The following is a 24,088-nucleotide window of genomic DNA, read 5'->3' as shown; positions in this document are numbered from 1 at the left end:
CCTGTATCTTTTGAGCAAATATTACTCTTCGTGTCTGTCATGGCTGTGAGTCGATAAGCAACTGATGCCCTGAGTGCTGTTATATGCGAAGAAAGTTCCTGGATCGCAAAGAATCTTTCACTGCCGTCTTTATTTTAATCAGCAGGTAATTATTTCCACATTAAAGGAGCTAATTTGATTTTCTCACCTTTACTAAATAAGAATGACCTGTCAGGTTGTATCAAAACAAGGTCGATGGTGATGCAAAGGTTTCTTAATAATAATTAATATATGGTTTCAGGAGGTTATGGAACCAATTTTCACAGGTAGTACGTAAGCGACGAACCTCTGAACTGCTGCTAAATGTGGAAAACCATCATAAAGAAGAATCTTAACGCACAGATTTCCATTGACGTGTTCCAGGATTGCAGATTAAATGTTGCATGCGAGATTGTAATTGATTAGCTGTAATTCTTTAATGAGAGCCCCTGACCACCATTTCTCACTGCTGCTTCCGTAGCGTCGGCATCAGCTGCCCAAAGGCCCTCTGTCTCCATGCCTGTCCTTTTCCACTTTTTTACTACTTGTCACATTATTAGCTGAAGCACCGACTAAGGACTCGCCCGGCAGGGGGCTGGCCCAGGCGCTTACGTACCCAAGCACGCTTCTTATACCCCTACAGACTCCTGGATCTGGGAAATATGTCCTCACTGCATGAAGAAAATGAAATTCAGTCATGTAGGGAGGGGGCTGTTTGTCAAACATGAGTCGAGACACTTTCTCTTGAAAGCAAATGACAAACCTCAGAGGTGAGAGATTCGCTTACCTCCAATATCTGACATCAGACTTCTCAGGATGTACATATGTAGATAATAGTTTTTCTGAGTATGCAGGGGAGGTTTGGCCATGAGCTTAACCCAGCAGGGCTGAGCACACACCTGAGCTGCGCGTCGGCGCTGACCCGGGCCCGCCTGCCCTGTCACACGGCAGCGTCGCGCTGTTGCTGATGTCTTTGTGGGTCACGGTATGAGGGGGCCTAAAGCCCCTTCTTGTGCCCTCACTGGTGGTAGCGCACAGCTCAGTCCTGCTCGGATGTTCTTGGCCTACAGCGCGAGGCGGCGGCGGAGTCAACAGATATTGGTCGTCTCGCAGCTGTTTTTGCGGAAGGCTTGATTGCTTTTCTTTATTTTTTCTTCCCTCCTAAAAATAGTGAAACGGTCTGGAGATTTCAAATCAAGAGGGGTCAAACTATTGCCTGGCAAGGACAACACAAATAAATTTTCTATAAGTAAGTCTACCTTTTCTTTGGGGTTTTTATAAGCAATGGGATTTTACTTAAAAGTTGCATTAGGCAGACTTGGTCCTTTCTCAATGCCAGTACCGATTTTTCTAGCTATCAGTGTCCAATCGACTTTTGACTGTTTCATCTGTGTCTCCTAGTTGGAGACTTCCACTTTGTCAATTATTAACGCTCTGACCCACGGAGCCGTAAACGTGCGTCAGCTGTGCATAATAAAGCACACAGTGTACAACCCTTACAGGCAAGCGCACACTAGTACGTGATCAAAAATGCATCGACTTCGTGAACGACAGCCTACTGCTTCTTGGTATCACTTTAAAAAAAGGATTCTAGCGAAAAGACCCAAAGTTAAAAATTGAATCGTGAATCCCATTTGGCTCGGGAGCACCATCTGTTTTATTAAAGATGCAGTGTGTGCATTAAATAATCTGAACAACTTTCACATCCTATTACCTATTAGCCCATATATGATGCTTCTCATGACCGTTGCTGATAAGCAGCCTAAACAAAACAATTGAACCTTCAAATCACGTTTTTATGCCAGAATAATGACTATTGATTAACGCACCTATAGCTTTGTTTATAAACTTGAGGCCAGAAGACATGTCTCTAATTGCCCCTTATTACATAGGGGTCAACACTATATTGTTTAAGGATGTCCAAGTGTGCCTTTAATGGCCTGATGGCGGGGGGTTGCGCTTTGCCATTTGGGTCTGGGTACAACCTCGGGCTTCAGAGTCAGTGTTGACTGATTGCTATCATTGCCATCGATTCCTAGTTTCCACCAATAGAAGTGCATGCTTGCCTGGCTGCTATTGTAAAAATCTATTGAGCACAACGATTCATTGCAAGGCAGCAGTGTAGTACTTCAGATACTTAATTACAACAGGATAGAGTTTTTATGACCCTCTATTTCACGGCGGCTGCCTCATGCATTCTGAAAGATGAGTTATGAATTATGAGCTCTGGACTCAACAAGCTCTTGTTTAGTGCCCCAGTACGCCAGCAAACACCTCTGTGTAAATCAGGGGTGCTTAATTTATCAACTCCAGATCTGCTCTGATTATAAAATTGGCTTTTGGTCAATCTGTGGTAAATGGGTCCAGCCCTTCACTGTTCTGATCGAGTTTAGACTCCAAGGGGGCAGGACATGGGCAGGCGTGACACTTAATGGTGTTGCTAATCAGAGGTTTGCGTTGTAACCTCTAAAAACTGACTCGAGTGTCAAACAATGGCTCAAGTTCAAAACATGGGTCAAAAAATGCCGATCTCACTTCGAGATCGGCATTTCAGAAGGAGTCAAATGGATACTTCCATTTCAAATTAGCCTTGTGTACATGCTGAAGCGGAATATCCACGAGTCCCCAGCGGTGGAGGTCGTGCCCATGGAATGTCTGTAAGAATTGGAGTTGGAGAACACGGAGGATCGGAGAAAACCTGAAAAAAAATTAAATAATGTGAGCAAATTGGCAACATGTAGAAAGCGCAGTTACCTGAATAAAATTCATTGTATTCTCAGAAGGACTCATTAAAGATACATTCCTCAGACTCACTGGCTCCACGGGTGGTGTGCTGTGGGTGGGTATCAGTCCACCGCGCCTGTCTTCACACTGCTGCTCAGCGACTGGCGGGCAGTAATGGGGCGCGGCGGGCGTCATGGTTGCAGGTCGCCTGACGGGCATGTTCGTGTTTTTCGCCCCTGCAGTGAGCGAGGGAGGCGTGAAACAAGTGTCCAACCACTGCTCAGACCCTGGGGACCCAGAGAACGGAAGACGCATAGGCTCCGATTTCAGGTAAGCCCAGTTTGTGTGTGTGTGTGTGTGTGTGTGTGTGTGTGTGTGTTTGTGTGTGTTTGTCTTAACAGACTGTATCCAGCAGCCATGCATGCCTTTGGGTATGTGTGTGTGTGTGTGTGTGGGTGTGTGTGTGTGTGTGTGTGTGTGTGTGAGATCGTCCTCATGGACTGTATCTAGCAGCCATGGTTTCCATCACAACAATATCCCAGATTCTATTCTTCCACCGTTATCTGCTGTGACATGAGGCATCAGACCCTGTGCTGTTTAACGTGCCGTCTGACGTGCGCGATAGCAGAGGAGATGTTGCTCATTGATTCTCTTGGCCTGCTTGGTTTTTTGTTATCACTTTTGAAATGGCGGGTAAAACAACCCCCTCCCCCCGGAAGCATCGGAGCCACCGTGGGTTTCACCTGTGATGGAGGCCACGTGCTGCAGGGGCCCAAGAGCATCACCTGCCAAAGAGTGGCGGAGGTGTTCGCCGCCTGGAGTGACCACAGGCCCGTGTGCAAAGGTGAGCGCCTTTCCTTCAGCCCGGCCCGGCCCGGCCCGCCCCGCCCCGCCCTTACCATCAGTAAAACCTGCTCCCTAATCGGAGCCAATCCCACTCAGCCCACGAGAACGCGAGGCGCCGGCCGCCAGTGAGGCAGCCAGGCGTGCCGAGTTTTGTTTATTGCCTTTAAGTTTTTTCCGTTGTTGTGGGACTGTCTGGTCCACTTACCACGCTTGTAGAATGTGTCTGATTGGCGCAACGACACAACTCAGGGACAGTTACACGTCCCCGGGAATCTCAGCAGTGAATCTTGAATAAATCTCAGCAGTGTGCGCCATGAGCAACACTCGCGTCGGGTGCCAGGCAGTAAAATGAAGTGATAGTGAAGGGATAGGCCCTGAGGTTTAAGAACGGAAACCCGTTTCAGCGATGCATCTTGTGTTTTAAACATAAAGATCATCTCTGCTTCAGAGGAATCCTCAAAGCAGGTGCATTAGACAGTCCTGCATGTTCACATGCGAGTCAGTCACTTTCCTCTAGTGAACTAGATAATAGGGTCCTGTATACTCAGGAGTTAAAAGAGTGTTGTGAATGGAGCTGTATGTCATTACGCTTCCAGTGTGTGCACGCGCGTGCAGTCTGTTCCCTCCAGTGGATCCGTGCTGTATTTAGTGTTGATAAAGTCTGTGATGTCTTCCAGCCAAAACATGTGGCTCCAACCTCTACGGTCCATCGGGCACGTTCACGTCACCTAATTTTCCCATCCAGTATGAGAGTAACTCGCAGTGTGTTTGGATCATCACAGCCAGTAACCCTAATAAGGTACAGTAAGCTCTGTCTGCATTCTCTCTGGCACACACACACACACTCAAGGATACTGACTCTTCATTGATATATGATGTGCCAACCCTGTGAGTAATTATGCTTATACCCGCGAACCTAATTGGTTCCTTGCTTTTCTCTTGTGCACGCGAGGACACGAGGTGGATTGATAATGGGCGGTTTGTAATATAGTGGCAGGTTCATGGGTCATTTTGCCTGGTAGCTTCTTGAGTCAGAGAGATGGATGATAGTACAACATCCTCCATAAGAGCACAGTATTGTAATGGGCTGAATTTAGCGCATGCCGACCTGCAATCGGGGACGGACGCTCGTGGCACCGGCCTTGGTCGGACTCCTGCGGGCCAGCCGTGCGTCGCTGACACGCACGGCCATGTCAGCTGAAAACACGCTGGCGGACTTTATAGCATGGACGGGAGCAGCACTGTGCCGAGTTCCTGTTTTCACAGCTTGACATGGATCGGTCAATGCGGCACAGAGTAAATGGAAAAATCCAAAATCCATTCGTGACTGTGATGAATATACATTCATATCCGTCGTAGCACTTTTTATAGTAGCCTGGTGAGCGATCGTCATTTGCTGCGTGTACGTCCGTGTGATTCGCTGGGTCTGTGACTTTGAGAGATATATGCTGTTATTTAGATGTCAGAGATATGAACTCCAAAGAACTCCTCAACGCCTCCAAGTTCCTTTCACTGTGTGTTTGCAGGATCGAAGACTGATTTGATGAGATATTTTAACTTGCCTGAACCTGCATTTAAAAGTGTCCTCGCAGTATCCCAGGAGCAGAAAGCGTGCAGCTTGAGTCAAAATCTTGAACTTGATCCTACAGTATAATCCAGGATGGTCAAGTGTGACGTTCCCTTCAGATAAACACCATTATATGTGTCACTTCGCTTCCTTTGTTTAACACTTTCTCTACGACCGTTATCACATTGTACACTAAAGTTCGGAATTACTGCATGGACCTGCATGACCGAGATCAAATATCAGAAATATTTTCCCCAAACGGTGTCGCGCCATGCCATTAGATGTTTGCAAATGGCTGAATTATATATTCAATCGCTGCTAAATCTCAGCCCTCCTGGTGCTGTGAGATGCAAATGGGCTCTAAAAGACACAGTCTTATTGGCTCATTTATCTTCGCCAGATGGAATTGTGGAGTTTAAGTTTTATTGCAGTTCTCTCACTCTCATAATAACAGAGCCACAGGCAGCCCTTCTGCATTATCGCAGTTAGGTGCTAGCGGAGAGATATATGCAGAGAGAGAGATATGGACGTAGAGCTCAGCAAACGCGCATGTCTCATGCTCGGTTTATCAGGGCACTCTTTTTGCATCCTCTACAAGCAAATGTTGCGTGTGGCTCTCGGTTCAGGCCCCGCTGCTCGTGACGTGGCCTGCGCAAACACGGCAGAAGTCAAGTATGTGAAGTGCGCGCCCGCCGACATACATGCAAGATGCGGCAGTCATTTAAACGTGGAACGAGCGGCACGCGTTGTTCCGCTGACGTGGGGGCACTGAGCGAGGAATGGAGCCTCATCTAAAGTTTGTCTTTATTTGACCCATAATTATATTTTCCGCTAATCATAAATTAATCTATCGTTGGAATTTTCAGTGGTAACCAAACCATGGGATGTATGGTGGGTCCACTGAGAGTGGAAATGAAGGCTAATTTACTGATAACATATTCCACAGCAAATTACTATTACTTAGCAAGTGGACACACTGTATTATTGAATGGATATATCATTTTTATGTGAGAATTATGGCCTTTACCAAGCATAATTACAAACATTGAGCCAGACCATATAAGAAATCCTTCCGTGTCAGTCAATCTTAACGAGAAATCATCGCTTTTACATGTAGCCTGTTTGATGGGGTTGTCTCTCCCTCATTTCAGGTGATCCAAATCAACTTTGAGGAGTTTGACTTGGAGCTCGGATACGACACACTAACTATAGGGGACGGTGGAGAAGTCGGCGACTCCAGGACTATAATCCAAGTGTAAGCTCTTTGCCGACCATTAGCTAAATTTCCTGGTTAATGAGCAGGGCTTCCGTCGCTACTGCTAACCCTCCCTTCTGCTCCTGGTAACACTTTTTAACATGCCTGAAAACGAAACCCAGGCCCAAGCGAGCTGTCCCACCCCTATACCACAATCTAATAGGGCATCTCAGCCCTGGTTTCGTGACCAGACACACTTTAGCAGTAGCTGGCACATTCTGGTTTATTTGCCTGGCGCTCTGCCAAGCCCGGGTACTTTTAGCGCTGGCTCCACATACCTGAAGGTCAAGACGTCCTTCCTCCGGCCACAACCACTGAAAATAATTGACCACTTCTAGCTGTCCCGCTAATGCCAGCGTGAAAGTGGCTGCCGTCTCCAACGTTATCAGTAGTGAGGTGGCCCAGTAAGGCGCTGTCCCTTCACTGTGAGGACAACCTGAGGTGAGATTGGCAACTATCACCGTTCAGTTAATTCCCTCTGGTGTTTTGCACTGGTTACTCTTGTGTGTTTCTTATCGCTTTGCGTATTTCTAAGGTCAAATGGATTTTATTTGTTTGAAGTAAGTCTGATTGTATTGTGTGTGTTCATTATTTAGTCATTTTATTCTATTGTACTACACTGCTCTGGCCTAATTCCACTATATGCAGTAATTCCATGACCTGCCCTTGTGTGCAGAACTTTTGCTTTTTGCATCGTCTCAATCGCTCGTACTGCGCAGCTGTGTAAACACAGGTTGTGTCTCGTTTGTGGCTCCGAAGCTTTAGGAGTGTGTCACTCGGTCCTTGTAGGTTGACATGACAGGTACATTTTTCTTGATTTGACTCCTTGGATTGAGCTGTCTGTCTCTCGCTGTCTGGCCGCAGGTTGACGGGCAGTTTCGTGCCTGACCTCATCGTCAGTATGACCCATCAGATGTGGCTCCATCTACAGTCAGATGAAAGTGTGGGCTCCATTGGCTTCAAGATCAACTACAAAGGTTGGCACTGCCCCCCACCCAGGCCCCGCCCCCACAACTCTCTTCCTCCGTCTTATGTCGGAGTGACACCCATCTGATGCCCCCTGACTAAATTTGACGAGCCTCTGACAAACTTTATACACCCCTCCCCCCCACTTTTTCCAACAGAAATCGATAAGGAGAGTTGCGGCGATCCCGGCATCCCTTTGTATGGATTACGGGAGGGCGGAGGTTTTTCCAACGGGGACGTGTTGCGGTTTGAGTGCCAATTTGGGTTCGAGCTAATCGGAGAGAGAACGATTTCCTGTCAGAATAACAACCAGTGGTCGGCTAACATCCCTATCTGTGTGTGTGAGTACCCGCCACGTCGTGTGTGTGTGTGAGTACCCGCCACGTCGTGTGTGTGTGTGAGTACCCGTCACGCCGTGTGTGTGTGTGAGTACCCGTCACGCCGTGTGTGTGTGTGTGAGTACCCGTCACGCCGTGTGTGTGTGTGTGAGTACCCGTCACGCCGTGTGTGTGTGTGTGAGTACCCGTCACGCCGTGTGTGTGTGTGTGAGTACCCGTCTCGCCGTGTGTGTGTGTGTGAGTACCCGTCACGCCGTGTGTGTGTGTGTGAGTACCCGTCACGCCGTGTGTGTGTGTGTGAGTACCCGTCACGCCGTGTGTGTGTGTGTGAGTACCCGTCACGCCGTGTGTGTGTGTGAGTACCCGTCACGCCGTGTGTGTGTGTGTGAGTACCCGTCACGCCGTGTGTGTGTGTGTGAGTACCCGTCACGCCGTGTGTGTGTGTGTGAGTACCCGTCACGCCGTGTGTGTGTGTGTGTGAGTACCCGTCACGCCGTGTGTGTGGGTGAGTACCCGTCACGCCGTGTGTGTGTGTGTGTGAGTACCCGTCACGCCGTGTGTGTGTGTGTGTGAGTACCCGTCACGCCGTGTGTGTGTGTGTGTGTGTGTGAGTACCCGTCACGCCGTGTGTGTGTGTGTGTGTGTGTGAGTACCCGTCACGCCGTGTGTGTGAGTACCCGTCACGCCGTGTGTGTGTGTGTGTGTGTGAGTACCCGTCACGCCGTGTGTGTATGTGTGTGTGAGTACCCGTCACGCCGTGTGTGTGAGTACCCGTCACGCCGTGTGTGTGTGTGTGTGTGTGAGTACCCGTCACGCCGTGTGTGTGTGTGAGTGTGTGTGTGAGTACCCGTCACTCCGTGTGTGTGTGTGAGTACCCGTCACGCCGTGTGTGTGTGTGAGTACCCGTCACGCCGTGTGTGTGTGAGTACCCGTCACGCCGTGTGTGTGTGAGTACCCGTCACGCCGTGTGTGTGTGAGTACCCGTCACGTCGTGTGTGTGTGTGTGAGTACCCGTCACGTCGTGTGTGTGTGTGTGTGTGTGAGTACCCGTCACGTCGTGTGTGTGTGTGAGTACCCGTCACGTCGTGTGTGTGTGTGAGTGCCCGCCACGTCGTCTGTGTGTGTGTGAGTGCCCGCCACGTCGTCTGTGTGTGTGTGAGTGCCCGCCACGTCGTCTGTGTGTGTGTGAGTGCCCGCCACGTCGTCTGTGTGTGTGTGAGTGCCCGCCACGTCGTCTGTGTGTGTGAGTAGCCGTCACGTCGTATGCTACCTTGATCCTTTTATGCCTTTCAAGCACGTTATGGGCCACAGAGGCATCAAGGTGGTAAATTGCATCGGTGGGCTGAAGAGCTTGGTAATATAAACAATAGAATCATTTTAGAGAAGTGTGCGTATAGCAAATAAGACCCATTACCCCTCGTATGTGGAAGGTTAGCCAGCCATTTTTTACATCCGAGTGGCGACGATCCTGCGAATTCTGTGCAGTGGTTCTGACTTCGTGACTACGAGAGGTTATTTAGGGAGGGTTGGCTAATTGAAAGCTTGCCTTGTTGGGTAAACAACTCTATTAATGCACAGCCAAATCTGGCTGCTAGCCCCAAGGGTATTGCGGGAGACTAGGCGTGAGATAAGAAGACTTCCTCAGGGAGCCGCATTATACCGAGAGGACACGGGGCAGAGCCCAGCAGTTCCAGGGTCTGCACCGCATGCTCTAATGAATAATAGCGTTTTTGACTAAATGAGAGGATGCAATAGAGATCACTACCCTCTAAAGCCCAAACCGAGTGATGTTCAGAGATCGCACAAGGCAGTCAGGAGGGATAATGACTAGAAATCAGAGGACTGCAGATGCTCTCCTTCAGTTCATTAGGAACATTCCATTGTAAAAACAATTTCCTTTTGGTTTGGTGGGGGCTGGTGGGTTAAACCGCTAACAGCAGCTGTAGACTGTGCTATCTGCTAATCATTATTATAAGATTGTCCTTTATGCCACCGATATCATTGCATTATGCAAAAAAGCACGATAAAAAATGACATTTTTGTTGTGCGATTTGAGCATCCTGAACAAACACAAATGTTGTAAGTGAGTTTTTTGGGGTTTTTAAAGAATTTTTGATGGCGTTTTGCAGCATTTATCTGATCCAGTAATCCTGAATCATTTTTGGTCTAAACAGTGCAAGCCACCATTCGATATTTTGTACTGTAAAGCCTATCGCAGTGGTAAAGTCAACATGGGTACAAGTGCCGTCAGGAGTAGAGACGACCATCGTAGCCATCGGGGTCGCGACTTGCCTTCGTTGGGCTTCACAGCTGACCTGCCTCTCCGTTTCCCGCCAGTCCCCTGCCTGTCCAACTTCACCGCTGCCTCGGGCACTGTCTTGTCCCCGGACTACCCGGAGGGTTACGGCAACAACCTCAACTGCGTGTGGCTGATCATCGCTGAGGCAGGCAGCCGCATCCAACTGGCCTTTAACGACTTCGACCTGGAGCCGCCCTATGACTTCCTGACGGTGCGGGATGGGGAGCAGGCTGGCTCCGGTGCCACGCTGCTGGGCCGCTTCACGGGAGCTGAGGTGCCCTCACACCTCACCAGCAACTCCAACGTCCTGCAGCTGGAGTTCCAGGCCGACCACTCCATGTCTGGCCGAGGCTTCAACATCTCCTACAGCAGTGAGTGGCACTCTTTCCTTGGCCGCTCATCCCCGTAGCGAAGATAATCCTAACCCTAACCATAATCTGAACCCATAACCCTACACTTAACCTTAACCATTGAGGAACTGACTCATTAAGACTCATATTTTTCCATTAAGGAACTGCTCTCAGATTTTCTGACAGTGTAGCAGAAATATCTGCTGTTAAATGACAGAACAGTACTGTTTAGTAATAGTAATAATTTAGTAATAATATGTTTTTAGAAAAATGTGTCATCATTTGATGAGATTATGTGCTACTGTGTGGTGAGCATGAACCTGGACTTAAACCCACAGGCATGCTGGCCGGTCCCCATTGGTTTTGAAGTCACTATTAGCCATGTTAGCATCTTAGCCTTTTTAGGCATTCCTTTAATGTATCTGTTTGACATTATAATTATTAAGAGTTCTCTGACATCTAAGGCCTAGTTGGTAAAAGATGGGCTTTGTGTGTGAAATGGAAGAAGAAGAAGAATAAGACAGCATTCCTAAAGTTTGTTAGACTTGGCTTTATCCATTAGGGAAATGAACTGTTTTTATTTTTATTGAGAAACACTCAGTGGCACCTGCAGTAGGACACATTGGTATGATGAGCTCCCTAAGCCATTTGTCTTTTGGTTTTAAACTACATAATCTTATTTACATCATTGCATTTACAGCCAAATATTACTATAATATAAAATAAGATAATATATTAGTTCTTCTGGTTCTAACCCCATATATCCAACTGCCTCCTATCTCATTATGCATCTCCCACTCCTAGCTAGGCTTTTTGTGCGTGTGTGTGTGTGTGTGTGTGTGTGTGTGTGTGTGTGTGTGTGTGTGTGTGCGCGTGTGTGTAAAAACTGACTGCAGTCTAGCGCCCAAGGTTTGCATGTGTGGCTGATGGTGGATCTCTGAAATGCGTTTCTCTGGAAACCTTGTGCACTTCACTATGTGTATAAACAAAGGGGGGGGGGGGGGGGTTATGGTGGTTTCAGTTAAGTATGAAAATTCTAGTTTAAATACCACCATCTGTTCTAAACTCTAATTCTTCTTATTTACAATACAACTCTGCACATCCCAAGGCCTGTAAAAACTTAATCACTTATTACAGCTACTTCGATTAAAACACATTTGCAGTGAGGATGAAGACTTCCACCAGAAAAGTATGGAAGTGTGTGAATATCTTCATGACTGTGGGTTTCCTGAGGAGGTCGTAGATGACGCCTTTGCTCGTGTTGTCTGTTCAGAGAGTGGACGCGCTGAACTATAAACAATCCACTGTTAAGACTACAAGAATTCCCTTGGTGCTGACTTACCATCCTACAAATAAAACAGTGGCTAATATTATACTTCCACACTTCAGAGTCCTCCAGGACGATGCAGAGACCACATCGCTTTTTAAGGATCCTCCACTAATCTCCTACAGATGAGACAACAACATCAGGAACTTTTTGTCATGAGTGGGATAAATCACTGGTTGAATAATTGTTGCGGTACAGTAGTCTGCAATCAGTCTAGATGTGCTCCAGGTAAATGTATCCACACAGACATTAGAAGAACTATCATAAAAGATCAGTTGTTTTCTTCCATTCCTCCTGGGTGCATCACTGCGGGAGTTGGCTATTATATTTCTTGTAAAAGTTGTAATCGGCTTTACACTGGAGAAATAGGAGAAGGCTTGCCGATCGGTTTGTTGAACACCTTCAGACCATCAGAATTAAAGGAGCAATAACTAATTTGTCCAATCATTCATCATCACATTATGAAATATCCATTTTACTGCCACCTAGTGGCCTGGATGTTTCAAAGAATGTACTGTAAACATGGCTGCCTCCGCATGGGGGACCTGGTCTATGGAGTGTAAACTGGTTCATTTTTCATCTCATCTGATTAATCTCATCATCTCGTGAAATTTTTTTAGGGAAAAATGTGAAATTAATAATCAGTTTCATAAATATTGTTTGCTACTTTTTAGTGGTTAGAAATAAATCCTTTGGATTTGTCATGGTCAATGGCAAGACATTTAATCCACATTGTGTTAATGACATATCTGTTTGCATTGCCAGTTGTTGCTATGGCAGCAAAAAAATTAGGAAACTCAAAGAAAATGAACTGATCTGCTCTCTTGGAACTGTAGGACCCCATGGAATGAATGTCATGATTAATAATGTCATCTACTTTTTCTAACATAAACTGGTTTCACCTCCAAGAACTTCAGAAGCACTCTGCATAGCTAATGAAGGATCACTGTCAGAAACGTCCTTTTTCCCTGGAAACCATGTGTGTGTGTGTGTGTCTGTGTGTCTGTCTGGTGTGATACTATACCAGACAAGACCCAAAGGGAGGAATTACTGAAAGTGGTGGAGAACAAGACGACTAAGATCCAACGTTGCCTTTAGATTCGGACAGATAAGCAAGCAATGACGAACCTATCAGGTGTCTTGATAGCAGAGAGGATACAGAAACAGCAGTGGTAATGGATCCAGCAGACATGGAAACATCCAAAGGAAGCAATATGAAGGTGTAAAAATGGCTGAGAGATACTAAACACTACAGTTGACTCAGTCATGACAGGGGCGCTTGGGGCTGTGACCCCTAAACTGGAGGAGTGGCTCCAACAAATCCCAGGAATGGCACCATCAGTCCAGAAGAGAGCATTCCTAGGAACAGCAAAAATACTACCCCATGCGCTCCAGCTCCTGGGCCTCTGACAGAAGGTCTGAGTGTGAGGAACATCGATATGACCATGCACTGGATGGGTGAGACGGGAATATTTTATATATAGATATATCATTTACATGACGTATCTTTTTTGTCACTTGTTTAGCGTTTGGCCAGAATGAATGCCCGGACCCAGGAGTGCCCATAAACGCCAAGCGTTTTGGTAATAATTTCCAGCTAGGAAGTTCAATCTCTGTGGTGTGCGAGGAAGGCTTCATCAAGACCCAAGGCTCCGATACCATCGTCTGCGAGCTGGAGGGAAGGGCCGTGATGTGGAGCGGCCTGATTCCCAAGTGTGAGGGTAAGCTGAAAAGCACCGTGGTCGAAATATTTCAGTCATGCAGATTTGGCAGGGAGTGTGAACTTGATCTTGGAAGACGCAATGCTCTGAACGGGCCTCTCCTAATTAGGCATTCTGGAAGAGGTTGAATTCCTTTGCTCATTGGATGCTCAGTAAACTGTCAGACAGCTTGTAGACTGTGGTTGATGCTAAGGTCATGAGAAAAACAGAGCTCTGGTAGATAACGTCTGTGGTTGATGCTAAGGTCATGGGAAAAACAGAGCTCTGGTAGATACCGTCTGCCGTCAGCACAACCTGCAGCAGTGAGCTTCCAGAGATGAACTTTTGCTTCTGTCATTTGTAATGAGGCTTATAACAGTGTGCTTACACACACACACACACACATACACATATACATACACACATACACACACACACACACACACGCATATACACATATACATACACACATACACACACACACACACACACACGCATATACACACACACACGCATATACACACACACACACACGCATATATACACACACACACGCATATACACACACACACACACGCATATACACACACACACGCATATACACACACACACACACACGCATATACACACACACACACACACGCATATACACACACACACACACACACACGCATATACACACACACACACACACGCATATACACACACACACACACACACACACACGCATATACACACACACACGCATATACACACACACACACACACACACGCATATACACACACACACGCATATACACACACACACACACACACACACACACACACATACACACACACACACACACACACACACTACAACCTTTGTGTGCCCAAATTGTTTTAATGTATTTTTAACGGCCCATGAGACATTCGGTGATTACACAGGGAAAGCGACCCACACCAACGTCTCTCGTTATTTTTCCCTCTTTCTCACTCCCTCCGTTGACCATCTTCCCCCATCTCTCTTTTTCTCTCCATCTCTGCCTGCCTCCCGCTGCCCCCCTTGTGCAGCGCCGTGCGGGGGTCATTTCACAGCCCTGGTGGGGGTAATCTTGTCCCCGGGGTGGCCCGGATACTACAAAGACTCTCTGAGCTGCGAGTGGGTCATCGAGGCAGAGCCCGGCCGCTCCATCAAGCTCAGTTTTGACAGGTGCGTCCACAGCGCTCCGGACGGAGTTAACCCGTGCCTCCGTCTTGCCTCTGGGCACCCCGAGGACTCACAAACCGGTTGGACATCAGAGTCAAAAATAACAGTATATTAGGGTTGGTAGATGAAACACCTTCATGAAATAAATCTATTCATTTAAATATATTTCTCTTTCATAACTTTTAACAAGTGAAAATATTCAACAGATAGTGTAACAGGGTACCAGAATACAAACTATAACAGTTGTTCATGGCACAGTTATCTCAGAATGTATTGTGCATTTACCTGCTTTGAGTTTGCTGCTTCACTCTTACCTCTGAAACTGGAATAGAGAAATTGCATCACTGGTGGTCATGAAATTCAGTTATCTTAGTCCTTGGTTCACATTTTCAATTTGCTAACAATATTGGCAATGACATTAATGGGCTTCTTCAAGCAGCTGCTGTTGGTTTACAGAATTATCATTTAAACAGCTGACTTAAAAGTTAACTTACACTTACCAAAGTTGACCAGCAGTCAGGTTACTACAGCAACACGTTGCCTCAGTGACCAGCATCTGGAAGAGTTCGATTAACACCATACATGTCACCACCCAGGAGACGCACAGGTTCACTGACTACACCAATGTAACTGGAGAACTGAACACAATCACAGTCGCATTATTTAGAACTATATAACTATATTTTACACAGTAATAAATAAAGTCAGAGCTCAGTTTCTAATAAATTCTGTTAAAATACATGAGATTCACTGGAGCACAGCATGATATTAATTTCTTTCTTTCTCCCAAGCACAAACCCAGTGGGCTGATGAAACGTGCCAAGCGTGCTGGCGTGTAAGACGCTGGGGAAAACCCTGTATTAAAGCCTGATCCGTTATTTACAGCTGCACATATTGGCCTCCACATCGGTGATGAGAAGCCTTAGCCGCTAACGCCCGCAGGAATACATGACGTGCGGAATACCATCGTCAGGAAGACATGTAAAGCCCTGGCCATGTAAACGCCCGTCGGGACCCGTCACATGCCCCCGACAGGGCTCTGCACAGACAAGATTCAGACGAGCGTCTGTGGAGCCCAGGCGCAGGGGTCGGCAAGTGATTACAAGGGGCCTTGGTTAGCAGGAGCTATCGCGGCGGCGCTCTGCTCACTCCGTCAACACACCGCCGCGGCTCGTGCTACGCCGTCCGTATCGAATTCCGCTTGGCTGGCTTTATTGCATTAGCGTGGCGGCGCTTCCTGGGAGTGTAGCCCTGAAATTACATAAGATTTTCAGGATGATGGAAAGGACTTTGGGGACACATAGCTGCAAGAAGAAAGACTAATATGAGGCATCAGATCGGCCGAGAGGGGGTTTTACGGAGGGGTTCTGATGCCAGGGTTTGTCAGATGTACAGCACGGTTTAATCTGTCTTTGTCTGTGGGGTTGGTGGTATAGGGGCTAAACTATGTCTGTGGTGGATTCTGTATAACGTACACCCGAGTGATTTCTCAATGTAAATGGCTTTCAAACTCATGGCTGCTCATGAATGCTATGGCATTGAATCCATGCACTGGGGTGTGTGTGTGTGTGCGCGTGCATAGAGGCAGGCGCGACACACACGCGAGTTAGACATGCTTTGGTAACTTTATTTCCATGCGCAGACGTCGCTCCCCGAACAAAGTCCAAACACCAGCCAGTGACGCAGCTGTAACGAGCGGTAAGGACGTGCCTGTTGCGCGGCGTAAGACCCGATCTTTCTTATCCCCTCTGGGCAGGTTCCAGACAGAACTCAATTATGACTTCCTGGAGATTCACGACGGGCCCAACCTCCTGTCGCCTCTGTTGGCCTCCCTGAATGGGACGCAGATCCCTCAGTTTCTGTTCAGCAGCGGCACCTTCCTGTACCTGCTCTTCACCACTGACAGCAGCCGCTCCAACAGTGGCTTCAAGCTCTTCTACGAAAGTGAGCCATCCGTTTCCCTGCACCCAGGGCCTCGTGTTCCTGAGAGAGATTCTGTTGACTTGCTTCTGGCTTTGAGACAACGAGATCGTGTGTGTATGTAGTTTAGGGTCTGATTTGCGTCTGTCCCGAAGACTCCGGCGCGGTCTCTTCTTCATTGTTATGAATCTCTCTCTCTCTTTCTTCCTTTGTCTCTATCACTTTCTCTTTCTCTCCCTATCCTAAATGCCTTTGTTCCTCCCTCTCTCATTCTGTCTGCACCGCTTTCTGCCTCTCTCTCTCTCTCTCTCTCTCTCTCTCTCTCTTTCTTTCACCTCTCCCTCCTTCCCTCCCCTCCGCAGGTGTGACGCTGGACACCCACTCCTGCCTTGACCCCGGCGTGCCCGTCAACGGTGCGCGCCACGGCCAGGACCTATCCATCGGCTCCGCGGTGACCTTCGACTGCGAGCCCGGCTACCGCCTGAGTCACGATGAGCAGCTGGTGTGCGAGCAGAGCCACTGGTGGAACCACCCGCTCCCCACGTGCGACGGTAGGACACCATTATTACGCACGTCACCTCAATCACGCACACTTGTCACGCCTGTTATCTCCCTTAATTAAAACGTCTCTCTCGCCACGCCCCTTCCCTCATCGCGGCAGGCTAGAGTTACTGGAGCGATTTGTTATTTTTATCACCCAGCAGCCCCGCCACGCACCACGCTGCCAGTGGAGGCGGCCCTCACCACAATGGGTGTCTGGGTGCACTCAGGGTGGCGTGAGAGCTCGGATTCGTCTCCCAAATCCCTTAAGCCTCCACGAACGGCTGCTCCGCTAACAAAAGTGTTTGACCCCCACCTCTGCCATTACGGCTTTCATACGCAGCCCCCCCAGGTGCCTTGTTCTGGCATGCCCCCCTACCGAGTCCAGTATGGATATTAACACAGCACTGCTCTCTCTCTCCTTCCCCAGACAGGCTCCCTCACACGTCTGTGATATTGAGCTTATTCAGTTTTAATGACTTCATGTAATTATGTATGAATTAAAGATGTGAGGTAATAGTTTGGAGGGTCATAATGGTGGCGGCAGGGACAGTGTGTGTGTGTGTGTGTGTGTGTGTGTGTGTGTGTGTGTACAATATATGTGTTGTGTGTAGTTTTATTAACTCTCACACGTAATATACACTTCAGTAAGACTCAATTTCAAAGTGAAAATGAACAGAGAGAAGCAGACATACACAAATAAATATGTGGTCAGTGACACACATCAGTTTGGTATTAGTGGGATTACATACACTATTGACAAGCAGAATGATTTCTTAACCAGAAGATTTGACTGCCTAGTGTAACGTGCAGTTTTACACATACAAGGCCAGATTCGTACAGGTTGACAGTAACTATGCTACACCACACAAAATGTGCAACACGATATTTAATTCCCATTCGTGATGTTACCATGGCAATAATTAGCACACCATTATCACTACGTATCGCTGGTTTCCCGGTGCAGTAAATTCACCTGGGCCCAAGGTGAAAGCCAGCCAAGATCGACACATAAATAAGCATAAATATTAAAGACCCGCGTCAGGAGACCGGTGACTGACTGACTCCAGCCGTGAGACCAGCGGTCCACTGGTAAACGTACGGTTACAGAAAAATGTCTTCTCCCAAGTCAGGAACTGCATGGGTGCACTGAGTTGATGATGGGTGCCCCTCAGTCTGTATCTGTTTATAGCCTCTAACTCTGTACCACATAAATTTGCATGTCTTATGGCAGACGTTTGTTGCGTCCTGCATCCCTTTCCCCTCTGACTGCAGTCCCCCGTCATGCTCACTCACTCCAAACAGACCAAAACCTGTTCCTTTAAAATAAATGCGTCAGTTATCCAAACCGGAGCATGGGCAGGATTTTGCTGATGACTTGCACGTGCGTCCAAACATTATTTAGAGAGAGGATCATCCGGTCCACACTCTTACCGGGGGTTGTTTTTTGAAAAGCGGTGTTCTTTTATGAATCACTAGCATCATATGCAAATGAGGGCAGAATGAGTTGGACCATATATTATGTGAACTGTAAAATATGCTGGCAATCCACATTTATGAATGAGGAAATGTGTTTCTGTGGCACTATGTGCTGTTAACATCAAGTTAAGTTTGGCAGTAGGTTTGTGAATTTGGATCTGTGGGTTTTGGGCATTTTTGACACTTCTGTAAAGCGACCTTTGGTATTAGAAATTATTATTATTAATAATAATAATAATAATAATAATAATAATAATAACAATAATAATAACAGTGAGATACTTAGACTTGTGTGATGTACAATGTTCAGTATATCTGGCAGTAATGTAACCTTCATTTGAAGCTCTCGGTGATGAAGGATCTCCACCTTTACGCTGCTGTAACCTTTCTGGGTGGCTTTTTCCCACCTTGGCGTCAGGCATCTTGCCCTGGTGTGGCTCATGGCGCCAGGTGCTGAACCACCACACTGCTCACAGGCCGCCTTCCTGGATGCTTAGGAAACCTGCTTGAGATGTTGAGATGCAGTACACGTTTGTGTGTGTGTGTGTGTTTGTGCCTTGTAGCTCTGTGTGGTGGTGATGTGAAGGGGTCTAATGGTATCATCCTATCCCCTGGGTTCCCCGAGCTCTACCCCAACTCATTAAACTGCACATGGACGGTGGAGGTCAGCCATGGCAAAGGTAGAAGCGCACACACACACACACACACACACACACGCACATGAACATGCACACACAAACACACTCGCACGCACACATGCGCACACACACCCACGCATACCACACTCACACACACACGCACATGAACATGCACACACACACACACACACACACACACACACACACACATGCGCACAAACACACCCACGCATACCACACTTGCCCCGCAGCAAGAGAGCTCATCAGTTGTATCTCATGAGCTATTAATAATGAAATCTGTTCAAGCTGGTTTTCAGCATCCACATTTGAGCTTGTAGATGTTAATGCAAAACGAATGGCCCCATCTCCCTCTGTAACCAATTATTACAGTCTTACAGGTGTATTGCAGCTGTATTACAGTCTTACAGGTGTATTATAGTTTTACAGGTGTATTACAGTATGAATGGCTCTGTCTCTGTCTGTAACCAATTACTACAGTCTTACAGGTGTATTCAGGTGTATTACAGGTTTACGGGTATATTTCAGGTGTATAACAGGTTTACGGGTGTATTACAGGTGTATTACAGGTGTATTACATGTTTACAGGTGTATTGCAGGTGTATTAAAGGTTTACAGGTGTATTACATGTTTACTGGTGTATTATAGGTGTATTACATGTTTACAGGTGTATTACATGTTTACAGGTGTATTAGTCTTACAGGTGTATTACAGTATGAATGGCTCTGTCTCTGTCTGTAACCAATTACTACAGTCTTACAGGTGTATTTCAGGTGTATTACAGGTTTACGGGTGTATTACAGGTGTATTACATGTTTACAGGTGTATTACATGTTTACAGGTGTATTACAGGTGTATTACAGGTTTACGGATGTATTACAGGTGTATTACAGGTTTACGGATGTATTATAGGTGTACTACGTTTACAGGTGTATTTCAGGTGTATTACATGTTTACTGGTGCATTACAGGTGCATTACAGGTGCATTACAGGTTTACTACAGGTGTATTATAGTTTTACAGGTGTATTACAGGTTTTACAGGTGTATTACAGGTTTACTACAGGTTTATTACAGGTGTATTACAGTTGTATTACAGGTTTACAGGTGCATTCCAGGTGGGTATTTGGGGGTTTCTTGTTCTTTGATGTTGTTGTTGATATTGTTTGCTCCCTTCCTAAATCCCCCAAAGTATATGTAATTTGTATCTGATTATCTGGTGGCTAACCGCCCTCCCCCCATTCAGGGGTACGCTTCACGTTCCATGCCTTCCACTTGGAGGACCACCACGATTACCTGCTTGTGACAGAGAACAACAGCTTCGCACGACCACTGGCCCGCCTCACGGGCTCCCAGAGGCCCCCAGACCTTAACGCCGGCCTCTACGGCAACTTCAGGGCCCAGCTGCGTTTCATCTCTGACTTCTCCATCTCTTTCCATGGCTTCAACATCTCTTTCACAGGTGGGAGAGAGGGGGAGAGAGAGAGAGGGAGAGGGAGAGAGGTGGAGAGGAAGGGAGAGAGAGGGGGAGAAAGAGAAAAAGAAAGAAAAATATATGGGTCAGTGCAGCTACTGTTTTTATAATACCTTCTTTTGAACATGATTGTTAATGACTATACTATATAAAATTTATAAGCTATAAAGCTATATGAAGATTTCATAATGTTTCAAGGTCACTTGTGCGGAATGAACTCTTATAACATAAAAATTAAGTTTGATGGTTAGGGCAGTGTGTTGCGCCATCGCACACAGATGGTTTTAGTTCACAGGTGATTTGTTGCGAGTTATTTCATGTTTTAAACTTTTGCCTAGGAATAATTGTGTTATTTATTAAAAAGCTAATCTTTATATTTCATAAAGTTTCTCAAGTCGAGCAAAGATCACGCAGTCCCCGTGTCGGAGCCCCGGCCGCTGCTGCAGTAGTTTAAGTGGATTCGCTCCAGCACGGATGTTTCCGTTGCGCTCGCTCGCCTACAGCCTTGTAGCTCCTGAGCTAAGCCACCACGCGGGCGTTTGAATGCCGGCCGGCCTTAAAACTGCCGCATCGATGAAGAGCGATCCAGCGCTGTCGGCCCGAGCCTCTTCCTTCGGTGCTGATTGTGAGCCGCGACCTCCCGGACCGGATTTGAGCCTGCACGGCAGGGCGATATGAGGGCTGGCCCGGGGCTGGGAGGGGGTTTCATAAGCCGTGGATCCTTACTGGATCAGCCTGCAGCGGAGCGCTGTCCTGGCCAGAGGTCAGCCAGGAGTTAAACTGGGCTACCAGGCTGATGGAATGAACTTATCCACCGTGTAATGTAAAAGAGAGGGTGGTGCTCTCTAGCAGCCAGAAATGAGGTCCTCTGTCTAGAAGGAAAACCCCAGAAACCGACGTCGAAGGCTATCTTGGCCGTTAAGGGTTCACCCGTTTGACCTTCAGCTCGTGCCTGTGGTGGATAGCTCTTGCAGTTTAAGGTCTTCAGTCTCACGCATTCAGAGGATGCGCTGCGCAGATCAAAAATGCAGGAAGGCAGACGCGAGCCCGGAAAACTGTCGGCAGAAATCCGCCCTACTGTACGGTGACGGAAGAACTGTGCTCATGAATATTCATGACATCGTCTGCGGGCAGGGCCCCGCGCATTAGCACAATATAGATTTGCCTGTTTGAAGGCGCATGTCGACCTTTTCCCGCTCTTAGACGGGATGGACGGCATTGGACATGTCCGCGCATAATGTGGGGAGCGCTCAGCCCGCATGAGCCGCACACCTCCCGCTGGGTTTGGAATACGTCCGGGTCGTTAGCACTGTGTTGATTTCAGATGTCGTGACGGTATGGGCCGCCAGCGCGTGGCCGGACGGTTTTCACAAACCCGCTGAGAAGAGGCCGTTTTAGACTCGTGTGCTAAAATGTAAATGTGTAGTTATCAATACGGTGTGTACATTTGTCAGGTAAATGTTAGATTGACAGAAGCTTTGCTGGTCTATTTGTTGAATAGCATTAGTTAGCATTAATTTGAATAAATTATTAATATAACCATATTTGTCTAATATGACTTTTTGTAATATTGCTAATGGCATTTTCAACCTTATGAACTATACCAAATTTTCTATACCAGAAATTGTCTACATACCACCATCATAAGATATTCATAAGGTGGAGTGCAATCAATCCTCTGGAGAAGAGTCCTTTCTTTGCTGTTTTAATATTTTATGTGTGCGTATATGTTTGTTCGTGTGACCCAGAGTATGATCTGGAGCCGTGCGAAGACCCGGGAGAGCCGCGCTTCGGCCGGCAGGCCAGCGGCAGCTACGGGATCGGAGACTCGGTCGTGTTCTCGTGCGACCCGGGTTACCGTCTGCAGGGGCCGCAGGCCGTCACGTGCCTGGGCGGTGGGAGGCGCACGTGGAGCGCCTCTCTGCCAAGGTGTGTGGGTACGTGGTCAGCCGCCTTCCTTCCGCTCGGACGTCCCGCCGCCAACCGGTCCTCTGGGGTTGCACTGGAGCGCGGCAGAGCTGGAGGGGCTCGTCAAACCGAGCGCATGTTTCCGGGGGGTCGGGAGAGTGGTGCTTTAGGACAGCCGGTTCGTCGGGGAAATGTGGGGCTTTGTAACCCCGAGGCTACTCTGCTCTCTCGCTTCTCCTCGGGAGATTTTGGCTGACTCGGGGTGCGTTGCTATAGCAATGGAGACTAATGCCATGTCTCCGGATGTTATTATGGGAGCTGGGTGGCTGTCACAGCCTGAGCTGAAAAATCGGTGCCCGCGTGTCCAGCAGCGCGAATGCAACTCATGAGTGACAAGGTCACGCAGCGTGTTTGGGAGGTTCCTCATTCAGGGACCATAACACACTTGCTCACTTCACTCTTGCACGCTTACATTTCATTTTCTTGGAGCCACTTAAAGGATATTATATGCCTTGTGATTGGCTGACATTTGGCCCCATTGTTTCACGTCGATCTCCCCTCATCTCGCAGCTGAATGCGGCTCGACGGTGTCCCAGAATGCCGGTGTGCTGCTGTCCCCCAACTACCCGCTGAGTTATGAGAACAACCACGAGTGCATTTATAACATCCAGGTCCAGGCAGGGAAAGGCATCAACATTACAGCTAGCAGCTTCCACCTCGCTCAGGGCGACGTCCTGAAGGTAAGACGAAGGGAAAAAACCAAAACGAAACAAACCGCCTTCTGCCCCGTTTCCAGGGATGAGAGATAATAAACAAATATGACGATAAACAAAAACATGGCAGGACTGGCCGTTCATTCTACTTAGTCCCTCCCACCTGGTATCAGGGGCTGGCAGGACAGAGCAGCCTCCACGCTTTATTTGACTGCCATTCCAAGGACTTTATCATGCCAAGAGTGTGTAGCAGTATTAGTGATGGCTGACACCTGGTCTAGTGAAATTCAGATAAAGAAGCCATGAGGGACAGTTGAAGGAGCTGCCCTGACAGCAGATAGCATCGCTTGCTGTAGCGGGTCACCCTCCCAGCCCTGCCAGAAAGCCACTGGTCTGGTCAAGCCTTCTTCCTGCCAGTAAGGCTGCCATGAAAAGTGCTCTGGTGATTTTAGTCAGCAAATGTGGGTGCGTAGCTGACAGCAGCCTTGTTTGTCTTGTGTCCAGGTGTATGACGGGCCAGACAGCTCGGCGGACATGATCGGGGCTTTCTCCGGCTCCTCCATGCTGGGAGTCCTGCTGACGAGCACCTCCAACCACCTCTGGCTGGAGTTCTACTCCGATCAGGAAGACACTGCCGAAGGCTTCAAGCTCAGCTACAACAGTGAGTGCTCATCCTCTCTCCCTCTCGCTCATGGGCTCTTATTTTCTCCCTCTTTCCCTCACTCTTTTTTCCTCTCTTTCTTGGGCTTTCATTCTCTCTCTCTCTCTCTCTCTCTCCCTCCCTCTCTCATCCTCTCTTTCTCTCTCTCTCTCCCTCTCTC

At 47.7% G+C, this 24,088-nt stretch overlaps 1 protein-coding gene across 1 annotated transcript in view; it reads left to right on the top strand.

The window, feature by feature from the left end:
- Nucleotides 1-24,088, top strand: part of csmd3a (CUB and Sushi multiple domains 3a) — a 143,788-nt gene that overhangs the window by 44,189 nt on the left and 75,511 nt on the right. Inside the window, exons 7-23 of the mRNA XM_035526376.1 lie at nucleotides 1,190-1,267; nucleotides 2,985-3,072; nucleotides 3,462-3,586; nucleotides 4,266-4,387; nucleotides 6,307-6,410; nucleotides 7,275-7,387; nucleotides 7,535-7,717; nucleotides 10,052-10,384; nucleotides 13,217-13,411; nucleotides 14,444-14,582; nucleotides 16,336-16,523; nucleotides 16,862-17,050; nucleotides 19,082-19,198; nucleotides 20,419-20,634; nucleotides 22,395-22,583; nucleotides 23,125-23,294; nucleotides 23,772-23,928. Of these exons, the coding sequence (XP_035382269.1) occupies nucleotides 1,190-1,267; nucleotides 2,985-3,072; nucleotides 3,462-3,586; nucleotides 4,266-4,387; nucleotides 6,307-6,410; nucleotides 7,275-7,387; nucleotides 7,535-7,717; nucleotides 10,052-10,384; nucleotides 13,217-13,411; nucleotides 14,444-14,582; nucleotides 16,336-16,523; nucleotides 16,862-17,050; nucleotides 19,082-19,198; nucleotides 20,419-20,634; nucleotides 22,395-22,583; nucleotides 23,125-23,294; nucleotides 23,772-23,928 (2,706 nt within the window). The remainder of the gene's footprint in view (nucleotides 1-1,189; nucleotides 1,268-2,984; nucleotides 3,073-3,461; nucleotides 3,587-4,265; nucleotides 4,388-6,306; nucleotides 6,411-7,274; nucleotides 7,388-7,534; nucleotides 7,718-10,051; nucleotides 10,385-13,216; nucleotides 13,412-14,443; nucleotides 14,583-16,335; nucleotides 16,524-16,861; nucleotides 17,051-19,081; nucleotides 19,199-20,418; nucleotides 20,635-22,394; nucleotides 22,584-23,124; nucleotides 23,295-23,771; nucleotides 23,929-24,088) is intronic.

The sequence above is a fragment of the Electrophorus electricus genome, chromosome 5 (assembly GCF_013358815.1).
Source record: "Electrophorus electricus isolate fEleEle1 chromosome 5, fEleEle1.pri, whole genome shotgun sequence".
In the NCBI taxonomy this organism is placed as follows: domain Eukaryota; kingdom Metazoa; phylum Chordata; class Actinopteri; order Gymnotiformes; family Gymnotidae; genus Electrophorus; species Electrophorus electricus.
Note: the sequence above shows the minus strand (reverse complement) of the source record. Positions and strands in the feature narration are given on the sequence as shown.